Source organism: Salvelinus alpinus, chromosome 15, assembly GCF_045679555.1.
Source record: "Salvelinus alpinus chromosome 15, SLU_Salpinus.1, whole genome shotgun sequence".
NCBI classification, from domain to species: Eukaryota; Metazoa; Chordata; class Actinopteri; order Salmoniformes; family Salmonidae; genus Salvelinus; species Salvelinus alpinus.
The window spans coordinates 14,374,059-14,395,045 of record NC_092100.1 but is presented as its reverse complement, the minus strand read 5'-3'; the positions used below and the strand labels follow the sequence as shown (position 1 = coordinate 14,395,045).

General features: G+C 47.1%; 1 protein-coding gene across 1 annotated transcript in view; it reads left to right on the top strand.

Moving 5' to 3' along the window:
- Positions 1-20,987, top strand: part of LOC139539529 (inaD-like protein) — a 269,424-nt gene that overhangs the window by 233,698 nt on the left and 14,739 nt on the right. The window contains exons 31-40 of the mRNA XM_071342573.1: positions 1,500-1,638; positions 2,353-2,459; positions 3,325-3,408; positions 12,231-12,424; positions 12,683-12,830; positions 14,376-14,462; positions 14,927-15,059; positions 19,127-19,164; positions 19,369-19,491; positions 19,696-19,800. Coding sequence (XP_071198674.1) covers positions 1,500-1,638; positions 2,353-2,459; positions 3,325-3,408; positions 12,231-12,424; positions 12,683-12,830; positions 14,376-14,462; positions 14,927-15,059; positions 19,127-19,164; positions 19,369-19,491; positions 19,696-19,800 — 1,158 coding nt within the window. The remainder of the gene's footprint in view (positions 1-1,499; positions 1,639-2,352; positions 2,460-3,324; positions 3,409-12,230; positions 12,425-12,682; positions 12,831-14,375; positions 14,463-14,926; positions 15,060-19,126; positions 19,165-19,368; positions 19,492-19,695; positions 19,801-20,987) is intronic.

Genomic DNA, 20,987 nt, shown 5'->3' with positions numbered 1-20,987 from the left:
CAGGGGAAACTCACTGCTCTGGACTGTGCTGACCACTCTGTCTCCCAGCTACTGTAACACTGGACTGGCCTGAGGCTGCAGGGGAAACTCACTGCTCTGGACTGTGCTGACCACTCTGTCTCCCAGCTACTGTAACACTGGACTGGCCTGAGGCTGCAGGGGAAACTCACTGCTCTGGACTGTGATGTCCACTCTGTCTCCCAGCTACTGTAACACTGGACTGGCCTGAGGCTGCAGGGGAAACTCACTGCTCTGGACTGTGATGTCCACTCTGTCTCCCAGCTACTGTAACACTGAACTGGCCTGAGGCTGCAGGGGAAACTCACTGCTCTGGACTGTGCTGACCACTCTGTCTCCCAGCTACTGTAACACTGGACTGGCCTGAGGCTGCAGGGGAAACTCACTGCTCTTCACTGTGCTGACCACTCTGTCTCCCAGCTACTGTAACACTGGACTGGCCTGAGGCTGTGGGGGAAACTCACTGCTCTGGACTGTGCTGACCACTCTGTCTCCCAGCTACTGTAACACTGGACTGGCCTGAGGCTGCAGGGGAAACTCACTGCTCTGGACTGTGATGTCCACTCTGTCTCCCAGCTACTGTAACACTGGACTGGCCTGAGGCTGCAGGGGAAACTCACTGCTCTTCACTGTGCTGACCACTCTGTTTCCCAGCTACTGTAACACTGGACCGGCCTGAGGCTGCAGGGGAAACTCACTGCTCTTCACTGTGCTGACCACTCTGTCTCCCATTCCATTTACCAGAATGGTGCCATTGGCGAGGACATTCTCACCTTTATTGTTAAGGCGAGGCTGCAAGCTCTACCAACAAAATACCATGTAGCACTCTGGTCCCCTGCAAACCATGACCCATTTTCTATTCTACATGAGTCAATTTTAATGGAGTCCATTGTCCATGTTGTGAATGGCTGCTGTTCATACAAGGATTTGTACATTGCTAGACATGGCCACCTTGTCGACCTGATAGCCAGCGAGCGAGACAAGTGGATGCACAAACATTGTTGTGTAAGAGGAAGCTGGTGTGATGATGATGATGATGTGTTTTCCTGTGTGTCATATACACCAGATATTGTTGTTGTGGGGGGAGGGGCTCATTCTGGAAGTGGGCTGCTCATTGGACGGCTACGTGGACAAGGCCTTTGCAGAGAAGCTGCTTCAGGACCAGCCCCTCGTGGCATGCTGGGACATCCTCGGGTTTAGGTGCAAGCTGGTGGTGCTGATATTTGGCAGTCTCGGCCACGTTCACAGGCTTGCAGTGCGTGGCCTCCAGATTGAGGGCCTGACAAAAACTATGGCAAAGCAATTGGCTAGGTACAGTTCTGTTTCAGTTGTCATAGGCAGCCTAACTGATTGGAGAAGGGGGAGTTTTCTTTACATTTGAGTGGCAGGCATACAGGGACCTTTAAAATGGTTGCATCCTTTTTTTGTCAATTTGATTGGTCGATTCAAATTAAGTATTTAAAATGTGTGTGTGTGCGCAGACTGCGAGCCTGTCCAAAACCTGTCGGCTCTCCTGTAAGCTGCCTGTGGTGAGCTCAGTGAAAGGGGGGCTGGTGCCCCCACCTGCCTCTTTCCTGCCTTCCTCCTGCACCAGCCCAGACTTTGAGTACTGCAGCAAAGGTATGGAGCCACACTCACAACCAGCAGGCCATTTACAGGGCTACATTAGGGACCCTAAGAGCACAAGGTGTTGAAAATACGTATTTTCAACATCTTGTGCTCACTGGGGGAAGAACTGACCATTTTACTCAACTGTCTTATTTTATCTATTCAATTCTTTGTGCAGAAAGTTGTGAATCAAATTAAATGTTATTGTTCACGTACACGTGTTTAGCAGATGTTAGTGTAGAGAGTGTAGAGAAATGCTTGTGCTTCTATCTCTGACAGTGCAGCAATATCTAACATGTGATCTAACAAGTCCACAACAACTACCTAATACACACAAATCTAAGTAAAGGAATAAGAATATATAAATATATGGATGAGCATTTTCAGAGCAGCATAGACTAAGATGCAATAGATAGTATAGAATAGAATACAGTATATACTTATGAGAGGAGTATTGCAAGATATGTAAACATTATTAAAGTGACATTATTAAGTAGCATTATTAAAGTGGCCAATGATTTCAAGTCTGTATGTAGGCAGCCGCCTCTCTGTGCTAGTGATATTTAACAGTCTGATGGCCTTGAGATAGAAGGCCATAATGTGTATTATATAGAATAGTCCATAATATTCATTATAAAAAGGACAGCCAACAACATAAACACTTGCATTGAGGTTTGATAACAAAATCTCTCTTCTCCCTATCTCCTCCCTCTCTCTATGCTGTAGACCCATCCACGTGCTCTATCGTTCCAGGCCAGGAGATAATCATAGAGATCGCCAAGGGTCGCTCTGGCCTGGGTCTCAGCATCGTAGGGGGAAAAGACACCCAGCTGGTAAGACTGCTAGCCTTGCTCAGTGGCGACCATGTTGACCATAACAGGTTACGTCAACTTGTCTCTGTCTCAGCCAGAGATGAGAGCCACAGCTACACTGCAAAGTAGCCTAGCTTTCTCTTTCTCTCTCTCTCTCTCTCTCTCTCACACTCTCTCTCTCTCTCTCTCTTTCTCTTTCTCTCACTCTCTCTCACACTCTCTCTCTTTCTCTTTCTCTTTCTCTCACTCTCTCTTACACTCTCTCTCTCTCTTTCTCTCTCACTCTCTCTCTCTCTCTTTCTCTTTCTCTCTCTCTCTCTCTCTCTCTCACACTCTCTCTCTCTCTCTCTCTTTCTCTTTCTCTCACTCTCTCTCACACTCTCTCTCTTTCTCTTTCTCTTTCTCTCACTCTCTCTTACACTCTCTCTCTCTCTTTCTCTCTCACTCTCTCTCTCTCTCTTTCTCTTTCTCTCTCACTCTCTCTCTCTTTCTCTTTCTCTCACTCTCTCTCACACTCTCGCTCCCTCTTTCTCTCTCTCTCTCTCACACTCTCTCTCTCTCTTTCTCTTTCTCTCTCTCTCTCACTCTCTCTCTCTCTCTTACACTCTCTCTCTCTCTCTCTCTTTCTCTCACACTCTCTCGCTCTCTCTTTCTCTCTCTCTCTTACACTCTCTCTCACACTCTCTCGCTCTCTCTTTCTCTCTTACACATTATCTCTGTCTCTCTCTCTCTCACTCTCTCTCTCTCTCTAGTGATCCATGAGGTGTATGAGAATGGGGTGACAGGTGTTTGTGGTGGTTTTAGTGTAATGAGGATGTCTCATTAAAGTAAGACAAAAAGACAACAGTCTCTCTCGCTCTCTTTCTCTCCATCTCTCTCTCTCAAGGATGCCATAGTGATCCATGAGGTATATGAGGAGGGGGCGGCGGCACGCGATGGACGACTCTGGGCTGGAGATCAGATCCTAGAGGTTAGTCTCTCTCTTTTATCTCTCTCTTTCTCTCTCTCCCTCTGTTTGTCTCTCTCTCAGTGTATGCTGGGATTGTTTTGTATTTGAGAGGCCATGTGGAGGGCTCTGTCCTTACTTATTTTCTTCATCTTTTCTTTCAATTTGTATTTTCTATGGTGGAGGGTTAACGCACTGTTAGTTTAGCGGTACCCACTGTTTTCGTTCAAAGTTAGGGAGGAAGAGGACAGAGTTTTAGTTTCCTGGGGATTGAATGGTGTGGTGTGCGCGATGGCTTCTCAGCCTAGCGTGGAGGAGACGCTGTAGTTACGGCAGGGATTCAGGCGTGACCCTGAGAATGGAGTTAAGGTGGAGGAGGTTCTGCTCGCGGTCGGCGAACAGGTAGGAGCTGAATTTATACATTCCGCATCCAGAATGAACAAAGCTGTGGTTGTGTTCATGAAAAGAGTATATTTAGTGGGTAGGCTGACTGCTAGTGGAATATTGGTAAGGGATGTGTTGGTGCTGATTTCTCCCCTGTTGAGTCCTTTGACGAGGGTTGTAGTTGTGAATCTGCCTCAGTTTATTACAGATGATCAAATCAGGAAAGAGCTGAGGGGTTTTGGTAATTTTGCTTGCGGTTTTTGTGTACTGTCGGCAGGTTTTCAGGCAGATGCCGTTAAGCATGTTGTTTCGTTCTGGAGGAAAGTGTTTATGTTTCTGAACAACAATGAGCAACAGTTAAATGTGATTTTAACCTGTCTTGGGTAGGGGGCAGTATTTTCACGTCTGGATGAAAAGCGTGCCCAAAGTAAACTGCCTGTTACTCAGGCCCAGAAGCTAGGATATGCATATAATTGGTAGATTTGGATAGAAAACACTCTACAGCTTCTACAACTGTTAACATAATGTCTGTGAGTATAACAGAACTGATATGGCAGGCGAAACTCCGAGGGCAAAAACAATTCAGCCTACCACTATTTTCAATGGCTGTCACTTTTATTATAAGGTGAAGTCCTCCCAGATTGCAGTTCCTTGGGCTTCCACTAGATGTCAACAGTCTTTAGAAAGAGTTTCAGGCTGGTTTTTGGAAAAATGAGCCAGAAATTGTAGTTTTTCTAGGTGGCTCCCATTTTGGCTGTAGTGTTTCCAAGCGTGTGAATGAGAGCGAGTTCTTTGGTATTTTTCTCCGGTAAAGACAATAACGATTCTCCGTCTTAAATTTTGTCATTTATTTACGTATTAGGCTACCTAATGTTTGATTATAAACGTTGTTTGACTTGTTTGGAAAAGTCTATTAGTAACGTTCATTTTGTATGCATTTTGGGGATTTGGGGATTTGGGGCACAAGAGCTTTGCGTGCCCACATAAAGGCCGTAGACAAGGTGAGGATACAAGCTCCAGTTGGGGAAATCGAGGTCAACGTGCAGCGGGCCATGAGACGCAGGCAGCAGAGGCTGGGCCTAGTCATGTTATAGATGGTGGTGTAGATGAGGCTGGGCCTAGTCATGTTATAGATGGTGGTGTAGATGAGGCTGGGTCTAGAGGCTGGGTCTAGTCATGTTATAGACGGTGGGGTAGATGAGGCTGGGTCTAGTCATGTTTTAGATGGTGGTATAGATGAGACTGGGTCTAGTCATGTTGTAGATGAGGCTGGGTCTTGTCATGTTATAGATGGTGGTATAGATGAGTCTGGGTCTAGTCATGTTATAGATGGTGGTATAGATGAGGCTGGGTCTAGTCATGTTTTAGATGGTGGTGTAGATGAGGCTGGGTCTAGTCATGTTATGGATGGTGGTGTAGATGAGACTGGGTCTAGTCATGTTATAGAAGGTGGTGTAGATGAGACTGGGTCTAGTCAGGTTATAGATGGTGGTGTAGATGAGGCTGGGTCTAGTCATGTTGTAGATGAGGCTGGGTCTAGTCATGTTATAGATGGTGGTGTAGATGAGGCTGGGTCTAGTCATGGTGTAGATGTTGGTGTAGATGAGGCTGGGTCTAGTCATGTTATAGATGGTGGTGTAGATGAGGCTGGGTCTAGTCATGTTATAGGTGGTGGTGTAGATGAGACTGGGTCTAGTCAGGTTATAGATGGTGGTGTAGATGAGGCTGGGTCTAGTCATGTTGTAGATGAGGCTGGGTCTAGTCATGTTATAGATGGTGGTGTAGATGAGGCTGGGTCTAGTCATGTTGTAGATGGTGGTGTAGATGAGGCTGGGTCTAGTCATGTTGTAGATGAGGCTGGGTCTAGTCATGTTATAGATGGTGGTATAGATGAGACTGGGTCTAGTCAGGTTATAGATGGTGGTGTAGATGAGGCTGGGTCTAGTGATGTTGTAGATGAGGCTGGGTCTTGTCATGTTATAGATGGTGGTATAGATGAGGCTGGGTCTAGTCATGTTATAGATGGTGGTGTAGATGAGGCTGGGTCTAGTCATGTTATAGATGGTGGTATAGATGAGACTGGGTCTAGTCAGGTTATAGATGGTGGTGTAGATGAGGCTGGGTCTAGTCATGTTGTAGATGAGGCTGGGTCTAGTCATGTTATAGATGGTGGTATAGATGAGGCTGGGTCTAGTCATGTTATAGATGGTGGTGTAGATGAGGCTGGGTCTAGTCAGGCTATGCTAGTGGATGAGGATAGTGTAGTGGGGAAGGGGAAGCAACTAGGGGAAGGGGGGGGGAGTGTCAAGCGGAAGAGGAATAAGGGGGAGAAGAAAAAGGTGGGAGGGGAGAGGCTGGTGTGGTCAAAGGCACCAAGGAACCTTTGCCGTGTGCTGGGGGGGAGGCCCCGACTAGGGAGAAAGGGCAGGTGGTCAGGATGGAGGATGGAGAAGAGGAAGGGGAGTTTGAGGGTAGAGGACAATGAGGAGGCTTTCTGTTCAGACTCCTCCTCAGTGGGTCCAGAGCTGACAGCCAGTAAGGCAGAGGTGTCAAAGTACACGGTGAGGGTACTGTCAAGGTTCCTGAGTGAGACTAAATGGAAAAAGAAGGTTCAACTTTAAGCTTTTTTTTGTGATCTGGCAAAGTTTGTAAGATCTGTTTGGGGCTAGGGTGAGTGCAACCCGACTCGATCGGTTTTACATGTCCAGGAATCAGAGCAATAGGCTGTTGGGCGCTTCCATTCTCCCGGTGGGATTTTCAGATCACCACGTAACCATGGCTCGGCTGTCTATTTCACCAGGTCCTCCCAGGCATCCTATTAGAGGTTTAATGTAAAGCTCTTACAAGATGCCACCTTTTGCTCAGGTTTCCAGACTTTTTGTTAAAGGTCGGGGCAGCGAAGAGAGGAGTATGAGTCTCTGAGTCAATGGTGGGATGTGGGAAAAGTACAAATTTGGCTTTTCTGTCAACACTATACAGCTCTCATCCTCAGAGGCTAGGAGAGTATTGGGGGAACTTGAGTGTAGTATCAGTGAGGTGGAGGTAGAGATGGTGGGGAAGGCGATGTAGGCCTCCAGGCTAATTTAGCTGAATTACGTAGGAACCTGAGCAGTTTTTTCCAGGTTAAAGTAAAGGGAGTACTTGTAAGAGCTAGGTTCTCCATGCTCAAGGAGATGGATGCTCCCAGCTCCTCCTTCTTTGGTTTGGAAAGACAGAGCGGTGAAGCCAAGGGTATGCATTGTCTACGGCTGTCAGATGGGCGGGTGACCTCTGTGGTGGGGGAGATGCGGACTGTGGAGGTTTATACTGAGTTGTATAGGGCAGAACTGTGTGATCCTATGTGTGCTCAGATTTTGTTTGCAGAACTCTCTAAGCTCTCTCTGGCACAGAGGGATGAAATGGACATTTCCCTGTTGTCCCATGAACTGGCAGAGGCCGTAACTCCGATGTCCCCCGGCCCTGCACCGGGGGTTGATGGACTCCCTGTTGAGTTTTATAAAAATTCTGGGTAATAATTGGACCGGACTTCCTTTGCCTGAGTGCGTCGGGGTAGGAGAATTGCCGATGAGGTGTCGTCGGGCAGTTCTGACTCTCCTACCCAGAAAGGGAACTTGTGTGAACTTAAGAACTGGAGGCCTGTGGCATATCTCTGTGCGGACTACAAGATATTTGCCAAGGTCCTCGCTAACAGATTTAAGTCCCATCGGGACTCTATAGAGCAGACATGTGGACTCTGTAGAGCAGACATCTGGACTCTATAGACCAGACATCTGGACTCTATAGACCAGACATCTGGACTCTATAGACCAGACATCTGGACTCTATAGAGCAGACATCTGGACTCTGTAGAGCAGACATCTGGACTCTATAGAGCAGACATCTGGACTCTGTAGAGCAGACATCTGGACTCTATAGACCAGCCATCTGGACTCTGTAGACCAGACATCTGGACTCTATAGAGCAGACATCTGGACTCTATAGAGCAGACATCTGGACTCTATAGAGCAGACATCTGGACTATAGACCAGACATCTGGACTCTATAGAACAGACATCTGGACTCTATAGACCAGACATCTGGACTCTATAGACCAGACATTTGGACTCTATAGACCAGACATCTGGACTCTGTAGAGCAGACATCTGGACTCTATAGACCAGACATCTGGACTCTATAGACCAGACATCTGGACTCTATATTGTGTACCGGGACTCTATATTGTGTACCGGGATGCTCAATGACGGACAACTTGGTCTTAATCAGGGACATGTTGGAGAGTTTCTAATGTGAACTTTGGACTGGTCTATTTAAATCAAGAGAGGGCTTTTGATAAAGTGGACCATGAGTATCTGTTTAATGTAATGTCTGTGTTTGGGTTTTGGGAAAGGTTTTTGGCCTGTGTGAAGGTGTTGTATGCTGGAGCGTCATGTATGGTCAAGGTGGGAGGGGGGCTCAGTAGGCCAGTCTGGGTGGCATTAGACAAGGATGCCATTGAGCCTTTTTTGGGCCTGCTACGCAGTAGACTGCAGGGAGTGTTCTGGACAGGCATGGGTGTGTTGACAGGCATAGCAGTGTCAGTGTATGCAGATGACGTTTCTGTGATGGTCAGGATATGCAGGCACCAGAGACCAGTCTGAAGGTGTACGAGGGAGCTTCGTCAGCTAAGGTGAACTGGGACAAGAGCGAAGCTCTGTTATGTGGGGCATGGGGGTATAGGGCCCCCCCTCTGCTTCCAGGGGGTTTGCAGTGGGGTTGTGAAGGGCTTAAAATGTTGGGGGTGTACCTGGGCTCAGAGAGGTGGGTCAGGAGGAACTGGGAGGGGCTGTCACAGGCAGTGGTGTCAAGACTGGCCAGGTGGAGGTGGCTCCTGTCCCATGTGTCATGAGGGAGGGTGCTGACAATCAACAACCTGCGGTGCTGAGGGCCTGGCAGCTGCTAAGGCCCACACGAGAAGGGGGTGTGGAGCTTGGGCTGTGGGAGGAGCCTATCTTAGGAGTGAAGGCACATCAGTGGCAGGGGGTATGTGGGGTGGAGAGTATGGTGGGTTTTAGATGGAGGGGGCTCTACAAATCCCCAGTACCAAAGAGGTCAGCGGACCTCCAGTGGAGGGTTCTATATGGAGCCATGGCCACTAACAGCTGGTTGGCACGGGTTGACCCGGGAGTCGGACAGGGGTGTCCTTTCTGTGTTATGAGAGAAACTGTGATTCATGTGTTTTCTGTGTGCGCCAGGTTAATGCCATCAATGTTTATGTTGGAATGTCTGTGTGAGAGGTTGGGGGTGCAGTTTAATGTCGGGATGTTTATAGTGGGGTACAGGTATTCGAATAAGGAAAAGGCCAAATGTGTGTTGTTGAATGTTCTGTTTGCTCAGGCAAAGTTGGCTATTTGTCTAACAAGGACGAACAGGGTCAAAGGTGGGGGGATAACATACCCTTTACTAGTATTTAATGGGATGGTCTCTGTGCGCCTTAGGGTAGAATTTGAGTTCTATACAATGATAAACAGTGTGGACATACTCTGTAGTAAAGTCTACTGTTCTGTCTTATAGTGTGACAGACCGGGACATACTCTGTAGTAAGGTCTACTGTTATGTCTTATAGTGTGACAGACCAGGACATACTCTGTAGTAAGGTCTAGTGTTATGTCTTATAGTGTGACAGACCAGGACATACTCTGTAGTAAGGTCTACTGTTATGTCTTATAGTGTGACAGACCAGGACATACTCTGTAGTAAGGTCTACTGTTATGTCTTATAGTGTGACAGACCAGGACATACTCTGTAGTAAGGTCTACTGTTCTGTCTTATAGTGTGACAGACCAGGACATACTCTGTAGTAAGGTCTACTGTTATGTCTTATAGTGTGACAGACCAGGACATACTCTGTAGTAAGGTCTACTGTTATGTCTTATAGTGTGACAGACCAGGACATACTCTGTAGTAAGGTCTGCTGTTCTGTCTTATAGTGTGACAGACCAGGACATACTCTGTAGTAAGGTCTACTGTTATGTCTTATAGTGTGACAGACCAGGACATACTCTGTAGTAAGGTCTACTGTTATGTCTTATAGTGTGACAGACCAGGACATACTCTGTAGTAAGGTCTACTGTTATGTCTTATAGTGTGACAGACCGGGACATACTCTGTAGTAAGGTCTGCTGTTCTGTCTTATAGTGTGACAGACCAGGACATACTCTGTAGTAAAGTCTGCTGTTCTGTCTTATAGTGTGACAGACCAGAACATACTCTGTAGTAAGGTCTACTGTTCTGTCTTATAGTGTGACAGACCAGGACATACTCTGTAGTAAGGTCTGCTGTTCTGTCTTATAGTGTGACAGACCAGGACATACTCTGTAGTAAGGTCTGCTGTTCTGTCTTATAGTGTGACAGACCAGGACATACTCTGTAGTAAGGTCTGCTGTTCTGTCTTATAGTGTGACAGACCGGGACATACTCTGTAGTAAGGTCTGCTGTTCTGTCTTATAGTGTGACAGACCAGGACATACTCTGTAGTAAGGTCTACTGTTATGTCTTATAGTGTGACAGACCAGGACATACTCTGTAGTAAGGTCTGCTGTTATGTCTTATAGTGTGACAGACCAGGACATACTCTGTAGTAAGGTCTGCTGTTCTGTCTTATAGTGTGACAGACCGGGACATACTCTGTAGTAAGGTCTACTGTTATGTCTTATACATTTACATTTAAGTCATTTAGCAGACGCTCTTATCCAGAGCGACTTACAAATTGGTGCATTCACCTTATGATATCCAGTGGAACAACCACTTTACAGTACTCTGTAGTAAGGTCTGCTGTTCTGTCTTATAGTGTGACAGACCAGGACATACTCTGTAGTAAGGTCTACTGTTATGTCTTATAGTGTGACAGACCAGGACATACTCTGTAGTAAGGTCTGCTGTTATGTCTTATAGTGTGACAGACCGGGACATACTCTGTAGTAAGGTCTGCTGTTCTGTCTTATAGTGTGACAGACCAGGACATACTCTGTAGTAAGGTCTGCTGTCTCCATGTTTTCTCCTAGAAATGATCCTCAACAGGCAGGTTAAGAAATCCTGCGATACGTTCTTCAAATTGAATGAGATAAATACGGCTGATTTAAGCATATTTGAAGAAGTGGATCAGGAAGTCCTGCTGTACTTCACCTGACCCACAATGCTTACAACGTCTTTCTTCTCTCGCCGTCCATGTTTTTTTTTATGGCATCCTGTCTCTATTGCCAGGCTATGGTCACTCAGTCTGTACATTGTTAATGTTTTTGATTGAAATATTGGATTTTGACGAGGTGTTGTGATAATTTGATATCTGTTTAGAATTTGGTAATATTGAAGTTTGTGATTAGATCAAATATTGTTTTGCCAATAACTAGTGTATGAATTTTAGATAGAGATTTCTGTTTGTGAGATTCTTGTTATTGATTGTTGAATTTAGCTGGTGCTTTTTGTCCAGTTGCTCTGAAGGGTCACTGTGTTGTGGTGTTTGTATAGGAAAGCCTTATGGTGATAGTATTCTGGATTACAGTGTCCAGAATTTGGTGTCTTTTTTTTCCAACTTGGAGTGCTAGGGAGAATCTCCTGAGTTCTACCCTACAGGGTATGTTTGAGGAATTTCTGGCGCAAACCTAAATTCCAGGTGTAAAATTTTGGCGTGGCTTTTCTCTCCCTCTCTCCTTCCCTCTCTCTCTCTCTCCCACTCTTATTTGACATTTTAGTCATTTAGCAGACGCTTTTATCCATACCGACTTACAGGAGACAATTAGGGTTAAGTGCTTTGCTCAAGGACACATCGGCAGATTTTTCACGTTGTCGACTCAGGGATTCAAACCAGCGACCTTTCAGTATGTTTCAAATGCTCTACATTCTCAATTAAGTAAGCAGTTTTCACTCCTCTTAATAGGAACGAGGAGTCAACTGAAGATTGGAACAAAATATGTGTTATTACTCCTATCTATCATATCCACATAGGTTAGCTTTTCCTCTCTCTCTCTCTCTCTCTCTCTCTCTCTCTCTCTCTCTCTCTCTCTCTCTCTCTCTCTCTCTCTCTCTCTCTCTCTCTCTCTCTCTCTCTCTCTCTCTCTCTCTCTCTCTCTCCTCACCTTGTCTAACAGGTCTGATTACTGTGCAATAGAGAAGAAAAATAGAAAGATGACAGTAACCTCTGCACGTCTTATAACCTCATATCTTACGTCACATTGTCATGTTCCCCAGTGCACTCAATTTAGCCAATGTCTCCCTCTACTGGAATTATAAATTTCTCTGGCCTTCACTAGTGGCTTGAGGTGTGTGTGTGTGTGTGTGTGTGTGTGTGTGTGTGTGTGTGTGTGTGTGTGTGTGTGTGTGTGTGTGTGTGTGTGTGTGTGTGTGTGTGTGTGTGTGTGTGTGTGTGTGTGTGTGTGTGTGTGTGTGTGTGTGTGTGTGTGTGTGTGTATACACACACAACCATCCAGGTAAATGGTGTGGACCTGCGTAGCGCGGCCCATGAGGACGCCATCACAGCCCTAAGGCAGACCCCGGCCAAGGTGTGTCTTAAGGTTCTACGGGACGAGGCGAGGTACCGCGACCAGGAGAACCTAGATGTGTTCAGTGTGGAACTGCAGAAAAAGGCTGGCCGTGGCCTGGGCCTCAGTATCGTCGGCAAGAGGTACAGTAGCAACTCACACACACACACATTCGTTGTGTCTTCATAACAGAAGTTTTACCACTATCAGGGAGTCTAATGTGAACCAGCAAGACATGTAAGGGGATCTATGCTGTAGCTATTTGCTACACTCTTACCTGGGATTTGTTGTCAGTAGTGTGCTTTGGTTACCTACACGCTCTCCTTACGATGGCAAGGATGAGATCCATTTTGAGCGTACGTAGCCATAGGAATTAATCAAGTATTTTATTAATATGGTAGGAACGGCACAGGGGTGTTCATCTCGGACGTGGTGAAAGGGGGCGCCGCCGAGCTGGATGGCCGGCTGATGCAGGGGGACCAGATTATCTCTGTCAACGGAGATGACATGAGGTCTGCCTCGCAGGAGACGGTAGCTGCCATTCTCAAGGTGAGGGGGAGGGGGCAGGCCTTAGGGCTCACCGTCACACCAAAAACCAACCACATAGACTTGATGTATGAAACGGCCTTCAGTACAGTTTGAATAAAACTGCCATTATAGACAAACACACACTACCATTCAAAAGTTTGGGGTCACTTAGAAATGTTCTTGTTAACATAATTGCAAAAGGGTTTTCTAATGATCAATTAGCCTTTTAAAATTATAAACTTGGATTAGCTAACACAACATGCCATTGGAACACAGGAGTGATCTGCCGTTTCCAGCAACAATAGTCATTTACAACATTAACAATGTCTTCACTGTATTTATGATCAATTTGATGTTGTTTTAATGGATAAAAAATGTGCTTTTCTTTCAAAAACAAGGACATTTCTAAGTGACCCCAAACTTTAGAACGGTAGTGTATACTCCGCAATTACAGAAAAAAACTATCAATTACAGTAGTCGCAGACAAACAAATAACTACAGACTTCGCAGAGAAACAAATAACTACCACCTTCACAGACAAACAAATAACTACTGCCTTCACAGACAAATAACTACAGACTTCACAGACAAACAAATAACTACCACCTTCACAGACAAACAAATAACTCCAGCCTTCACAGACAAAGAACTACACTAAAACAAATAACAACAGCTAATACTTGAAACACATCAAAGTAACACATCAAAGAACATCCCTCTCATTGTCACAGTCCAAAACAATAGAGTGCAATAGTAATGGAGTCTTTTTGTAGGTACTGTTCGTTGAACAAAGCCTATGGGAAAATGTAAATTTTTGGATAAACGCCAAAAATAAGGTCTGTGTTAAACACAGGCTTAGGAGATATTATATGTTTTGTTCTATGGGTTAATCTTAAACAGCTAACGCCACTTTTTGTTAATTTTGAAGCATTTATGTAATACAAAAGCAGATAAAGCACATAAAGACTTCATCATTCATAAAGATCATGTTAACTGACTGATATTATCTCATAGAACAAAATGTATAAGATCTGCTAAGCCTGGGTTAACCTCAGACCTAATTTTTGGTGTTTATCGCAAAACCCTATTCTTTCCCCATTCATTTTTCCCATAGCAATGGTTGAACAAACCAGAGGTAAAATCATTTCCGGTTTTTAGGACTACAAGCTGGCGAGCTCTCTGTACCAGCCTGTCACTAGCCATCAAACTCTTCTTCCTTCTTCCACAAGGGGTCACCAATGGTACAGTTATGTTCCAAGGCTGCAGTGCTCTCTTGTGTCTAAAGTAGTGCACTATGTCTGAGTATCAAATGGCACTATTGTAGGGAATAGGTTACCATTTAGGACTTGTAGGGAATAGGTTACCATTTAGGACGCAACCTATGATATGGAGATCCTGTCAGGTTGAAGTGCATGTCCTGTCCTCAGTAGTAAACATGGAAGTGGAGATCCTACCAGGTTGCAGTCCTATGCCAGCAGACATTAGTGCAGTAGGAAGTGAACACTGTAAGGCCAGTCCCTAGCTGCTCTGGTAGTTACGTGCTGTGCGCTACCTGTGCCTCTGCAGTGTGCCAGGGTGGTGGTGCTCCTAGAGCTGGGTCGACTGAAGGCTGCCTCCTGGATCTCTTCCAGACGTACCTCCCAGGGAAGCCAGGTGTGTGTGTGTGTGTGTGTGTGTGTGTGTGTGTGTGTGTGTGTGTGTGTGTGTGTGTGTGTGTGTGTGTGTGTGTGTGTGTGTGTGTGTGTGTGTGTGTGTGTGTGTGTGTGTGTGTGTGTGTGTGTGTGTGTGTGTGTGTGTGTGTGTGTGTGCGCGTGCGCGTGCGCGCCCATTGTCACCCCCGCTGCCTGGGAGTTTGCATGCAGAAGCTCAGTCAGCGACTGACCCTGGCTACTGTGTCATTAATACCCCTGTCTCTCCTTCTCTCCATTCATCACATGCATGGGAGACTAAATGTCCATCTGATGAATGTTTAGCAGGCTTCTTCTGGTGTCACCTGTTTGTCACTCACTCACACTCAGCCACCCAGCCAAACTTACCGCCACCGGGCAGCATGCCTCAGTGTGTGTGTTCTCTCCTGACTGGATCATAGCGTTGTTCCCCCTCCCTCTCTCCAGCAGATGAGTCACGTGAGTGCCAACAGTACAATCGTCACGCCACACCTCCCGCTAAACTCCACCCCTTCCACCTCACAGCTCCTCAATAACGTCAGGAAGCCAATGATGGTGGACACGGCATCATCACAGAGTGCAGGTAAAGTAGTACCAGTCCCTTTCCACAGAGAGTAGTACCAGTCCCTTTCCACAGAGAGTAGTACCAGACCCTTTCTACAGAGAGTAGTACCAGTCCCTTTCCACAGAGAGTAGTACCAGTCCATTTCCACAGAGAGTAGTACCAGTCCCTTTCCACAGAGAGTAGTACCAGTCCCTTTCCACAGAGAGTAGTACCAGACCCTTTCCACAGAGAGTAGTACCAGTCCCTTTCCACAGAGAGTAGTACCAGACCCTTTCCACAGAGAGTAGTACCAGTCCCTTTCCACAGAGAGTACTACCAGTCCCTTTCCACAGAGAGTAGTACCAGTCCCTTTCCACAGAGAGTAGTACCAGACCCTTTCCACAGAGTGTAGGACAGGACCCTTTCCACAGAGAGTAGTACGAGTCCCTTTCCACAGAGAGTAGTACCAGTCCCTTTCCACAGAGAGTAGTACCAGTCCCTTTCCACAGAGAGTAGTACCAGACCCTTTCCACAGAGAGTAGTACCAGTCCCTTTCCACAGAGAGTAGTACCAGTCCCTTTCCACAGAGAGTAGTACCAGACCCTTTCCACAGAGTGTAGGACAGGACCCTTTCCACAGAGAGTAGTACCAGTCCCTTTCCACAGAGAGTAGTACCAGACCCTTTCCACAGAGAGTAGGACAGGACCCTTTCCACAGAGAGTAGTACCAGTCCCTTTCCACAGAGAGTAGTACCAGTCCCTTTCCACAGAGAGTAGTACCAGACCCTTTCCACAGAGTGTAGGACAGGACCCTTTCCACAGAGAGTAGTACCAGTCCCTTTCCACAGAGAGTAGTACCAGTCCCTTTCCACAGAGAGTAGTACCAGTCCCTTTCCACAGAGAGTAGTACCAGACCCTTTCCACAGAGAGTAGTACCAGTCCCTTTCCACAGAGAGTAGTACCAGACCCTTTCCACAGAGAGTAGTACCAGACCCTTTCCACAGAGAGTAGTACCAGTCCCTTTCCACAGAGAGTAGTACCAGACCCTTTCCACAGAGAGTAGTACCAGTCCCTTTCCACAGAGAGTAGTACCAGTCCCTTTCCACAGAGAGTAGTACCAGTCCCTTTCCACAGAGAGTAGTACCAGACCCTTTCCACAGAGAGTAGTACCAGTCCCTTTCCACAGAGAGTAGTACCAGTCCCTTTCCACAGAGAGTAGTACCAGTCCCTTTCCACAGAGAGTAGTACCAGTCCCTTTCCACAGAGAGTAGTACCAGACCCTTCCCACAGAGAGTAGTACCAGACCCTTTCCACAGAGAGTAGTACCAGACCCTTTCCACAGAGAGTAGTACCAGTCCCTTTCCACAGAGAGTAGTACCAGTCCCTTTCCACAGAGAGTAGTACCAGTCCCTTTCCACAGAGAGTAGTACCAGTCCCTTTCCACAGAGAGTAGTACCAGACCCTTTCCACAGAGAGTAGTACCAGTCCCTTTCCACAGAGAGTAGTACCAGTCCCTTTCCACAGAGAGTAGTACCAGACCCTTTCCACAGAGAGTAAGACCGGACCCTTTCCACAGAGAGTAGTACCAGACCCTTTCCACAGAGAGTAGTACCAAACCCTTTCCACAGAGAGTAGTACCAGTCCCTTTCCACAGAGAGTAGTACCAGTCCCTTTCCACAGAGAGTAGTACCAGACCCTTTCCACAGAGAGTAGTACCAAACCCTTTCCACAGAGAGTAGTACCAGTCCCTTTCCACAGAGAGTAGGACCAGACCCTTTCCACAGAGAGTAGTACCAGTCCCTTTCCACAGAGAGTAGTACCAGACCCTTTCCACAGAGAGTAGTACCAGACCCTTTCCACAGAGAGTAGTACCAGACCCTTTCCACAGAGAGTAGGACCGGACCCTTTCCACAGAGAGTAGTACCAGTCCCTTTCCACAGAGAGTAGTACCAGTCCCTTTCCACAGAGAGTAGTACCAGACCCTTTCCACAGAGAGTAGTACCAGTCCCTTTCCACAGAGAGTAGTACCAGACCCTTTCCACAGAGAGTAGTACCAGACCCTTTCCACAGAGAGTAGTACCAGTCCCTTTCCACAGAGAGTAGTACCAGTCCCTTTCCACAGAGAGTAGTACCAGACCCTTTCCACAGAGAGTAGGACAGGGCCCTTTCCACAGAGAGTAGTACCAGTCCCTTTCCACAGAGAGTAGTACCAGTCCCTTTCCACAGAGAGTAGTACCAGTCCCTTTCCACAGAGAGTAGTACCAGACCCTTTCCACAGAGAGTAGTACCAGACCCTTTCCACAGAGAGTAGTACCAGTCCCTTTCCACAGAGAGTAGTACCAGTCCCTTTCCACAGAGAGTAGGACCGGACCCTTTCCACAGAGAGTAGTACCAGTCCCTTTCCACAGAGAGTAGTACCAGTCCCTTTCCACAGAGAGTAGTACCAGTCCCTTTCCACAGAGAGTAGTACCAGTCCCTTTCCACAGAGAGTAGTACCAGACCCTTTCCACAGAGAGTAGGACCAGACCCTTTCCACAGAGAGTAGTACCAGTCCCTTTCCACAGAGAGTAGTACCAGTCCCTTTCCACAGAGAGTAGTACCAGTCCCTTTCCACAGAGAGTAGTACCAGTCCCTTTCCACAGAGAGTAGTACCAGTCCCTTTCCACAGAGAGTAGGACCGGACCCTTTCCACAGAGAGTAGTACCAGTCCCTTTCCACAGAGAGTAGTACCAGACCCTTTCCACAGAGAGTAGTACCAGTCCCTTTCCACAGAGAGTAGTACCAGTCCCTTTCCACAGAGAGTAGTACCAGACCCTTTCCACAGAGAGTAGTACCAGTCCCTTTCCACAGAGAGTAGTACCAGACCCTTTCCACAGAGAGTAGTACCAGACCCTTTCCACAGAGAGTAGTACCAGTCCCTTTCCACAGAGAGTAGTACCAGTCCCTTTCCACAGAGAGTAGTACCAGACCCTTTCCACAGAGAGTAGGACAGGGCCCTTTCCACAGAGAGTAGTACCAGTCCCTTTCCACAGAGAGTAGTACCAGTCCCTTTCCACAGAGAGTAGTACCAGTCCCTTTCCACAGAGAGTAGTACCAGACCCTTTCCACAGAGAGTAGTACCAAACCCTTTCCACAGAGAGTAGTACCAGTCCCTTTCCACAGAGAGTAGTACCAGTCCCTTTCCACAGAGAGTAGGACCGGACCCTTTCCACAGAGAGTAGTACCAGTCCCTTTCCACAGAGAGTAGTACCAGTCCCTTTCCACAGAGAGTAGTACCAGTCCCTTTCCACAGAGAGTAGTACCAGTCCCTTTCCACAGAGAGTAGTACCAGTCCCTTTCCACAGAGAGTAGTACCAGTCCCTTTCCACAGAGAGTAGGACAGGACCCTTTCCACAGAGAGTAGTACCAGTCCCTTTCCACAGAGAGTAGTACCAGTCCCTTTCCACAGAGAGTAGTACCAGTCCCATTCCACAGAGAGTAGTACCAGACCCTTTCCACAGAGAGTAGTACCAGTCCCTTTCCACAGAGAGTAGTACCAGTCCCTTTCCACAGAGAGTAGTACCAGACCCTTTCCACAGAGAGTAGTACCAGTCCCTTTCCACAGAGAGTAGTACCAGTCCCTTTCCACAGAGAGTAGTACCAGTCCATTTCCACAGAGAGTAGTACCAGACCCTTTCCACAGAGAGTAGGACAGGACCCTTTCCACAGAGAGTAGTACCAGTCCCTTTCCACAGAGAGTAGTACCAGTCCCTTTCCACAGAGAGTAGTACCAAACCCTTTCCACAGAGAGTAGTACCAGTCCCATTCCACAGAGAGTAGTACCAGTCCCTTTCCACAGAGAGTAGTACCAGTCCCTTTCCACAGAGAGTAGTACCAGTCCCTTTCCACAGAGAGTAGTACCAGTCCCTTTCCACAGAGAGTAGTACCAGTCCCTTTCCACAGAGAGTAGTACCAGTCCCTTTCCACAGAGAGTAGTACCAGTCCCTTTCCACAGAGAGTAGTACCAGAGAGTGTAACTGTAGGAAAAGGTTCAGAAACTGCCCGGACTGGAATTACACACAGTTAGTTTCCCGTCCTCATCTTTTTCCCTTTCTGGGTTTGTCGTAGCTGCAGAAACAGGGATACGCACTGTGGAGATCACAAGGGTAAGTTGAGCTGTCTCCAGTTATGTTTAGTTGGTTTAAACTACTCATAATATGCACATTTATCTCTATAGACTATACTGTATACTCTGCCAATTCAACTCTAGAAGCTTTCTTCATTGGCATGAAAATGATGACAACAATCACAACATCCTCTTCTATACCAGTGTATTATTAATAATGATAATAGCATTGACGATCTCTCAGGGTCCTACTGATGCGTTGGGGATCAGTATAGCTGGGGGGAAGGACAGTCCTCTGGGGGATATCCCCATCTTCCTGGCCATGATCCAGGCCAACGGGGTGGCAGCCAAGACGCATCGGCTCAAGGTGTGTGCGTGCGCGTGTGTGTGTGCGTATGTGTGTGTGCGTGCGAGAGAACCCACATCAGAGTGTCTTAGAATCCCCTTACTGTTTGTGATGGCTCACCCTGGCGTGTGTGTGTGTCTCTCTCTCTCTCTCTCTCCCTCTCTCTCTCTCTCTCTCTCTCTCTCTCTCTCTCTCTCTCTCTCTCTCTCTCTCACTCTCCTCCAGGTGGGTGATAGGATCGTGAGTATCAACTCCCAGTCTCTGGAAGGCCTGTCCCATGGGGATGTAGTCACCATGCTGAAGAATGCCTACGGCAGCATCATTCTCCAGGTACATACAGATCATTCTCCAGGTACACACAGATCATTCTCCAGGTACACACAGATCATTCTCCAGGTACACACAGATCATTCTCCAGGTTCACACAGATCATTCTCCAGGTTCACACAGATCATTCTCCAGGTTCACACAGATCATTCTCCAGGTTCACACATGGAACACATACACACAGAGACACACAATATATACATACAGTGCATTCGGGAAAGTATTCAGACTACAGATTACAGCCTCGAGTTTTCTTGAGTTTGACGCTACAAGCTTGGCACACCTGTATTTGGGGACTTTCTCCCATTCTTCTCTGCAGATCCTCTCAAGCTCTGTCAGGTTGGATGGGGAGCGTTGATGCACAGCTAACTTCAGGTCTTTCTAGAGATTTTCAATTGGGTTCAAGTCCGTGCTCTGGCTGGGCCACTCAAGGACATTCAGAGACTTGTCCTGAAGCCACTCCTGCGTTGTCTTGGCTGTGTGCTTAGGGTCGGTGTCCTTTTGGAAGGTGAACTTTCGCCCTAGTCTAAGGTCCCAAGTGCTCTAAAGCAGGTTTTCATCAAGGATCTCTCTGTACTTTGCTCTGTTTACCTTTCCCTTGATCCTGACTAGTCTCCAAGTCCCTGCCACTGAAAAACATCCCCACAGCATGATGCTGCCACCACCATGCTTCACCGTAGGGATGGTGCCAGGTTTCCTCCAGATGTGACGCTTGGCATTCAGTTCCATCTTGGTTTCATCAGACCAGATAATCTTGTTTCTCATGGTCTGGAGTCCTTTAGGTGCCTTTTGGCAAACTCCAAGCGGGCTTTCATGTGCCTTTTGCTGAGGAGTGGCTTCCGTCTGGCCACTCTACCATAAAGGCCCTATTGGTGGAGTGCTGCAGAGATGGTTGTCCTTCTGGAAGGTTCTCCCATATCCACAGAGGAACTCTGGAGCTCTGTCAGAGTGACCATCGGGTTCTTGGTCACCTCCCTGACCAAGGCCCTTCTCCCCTGACTGCTCAGTTTGGCCGGGCGGCCAGCTCTTGGTGGTTCCAAACTTCTTCCATTTAAGAATGATTGAGGCCACTGTGTTTTTGGGGCACTTCAATGCTGTAGAAATGTTTTGGTACACAATCCTGTCTCGGAGCTCTAAGGACAATTCCTTCGACCTCATGGCTTGGTTTTTGCTCTGACATGAACTTTCAA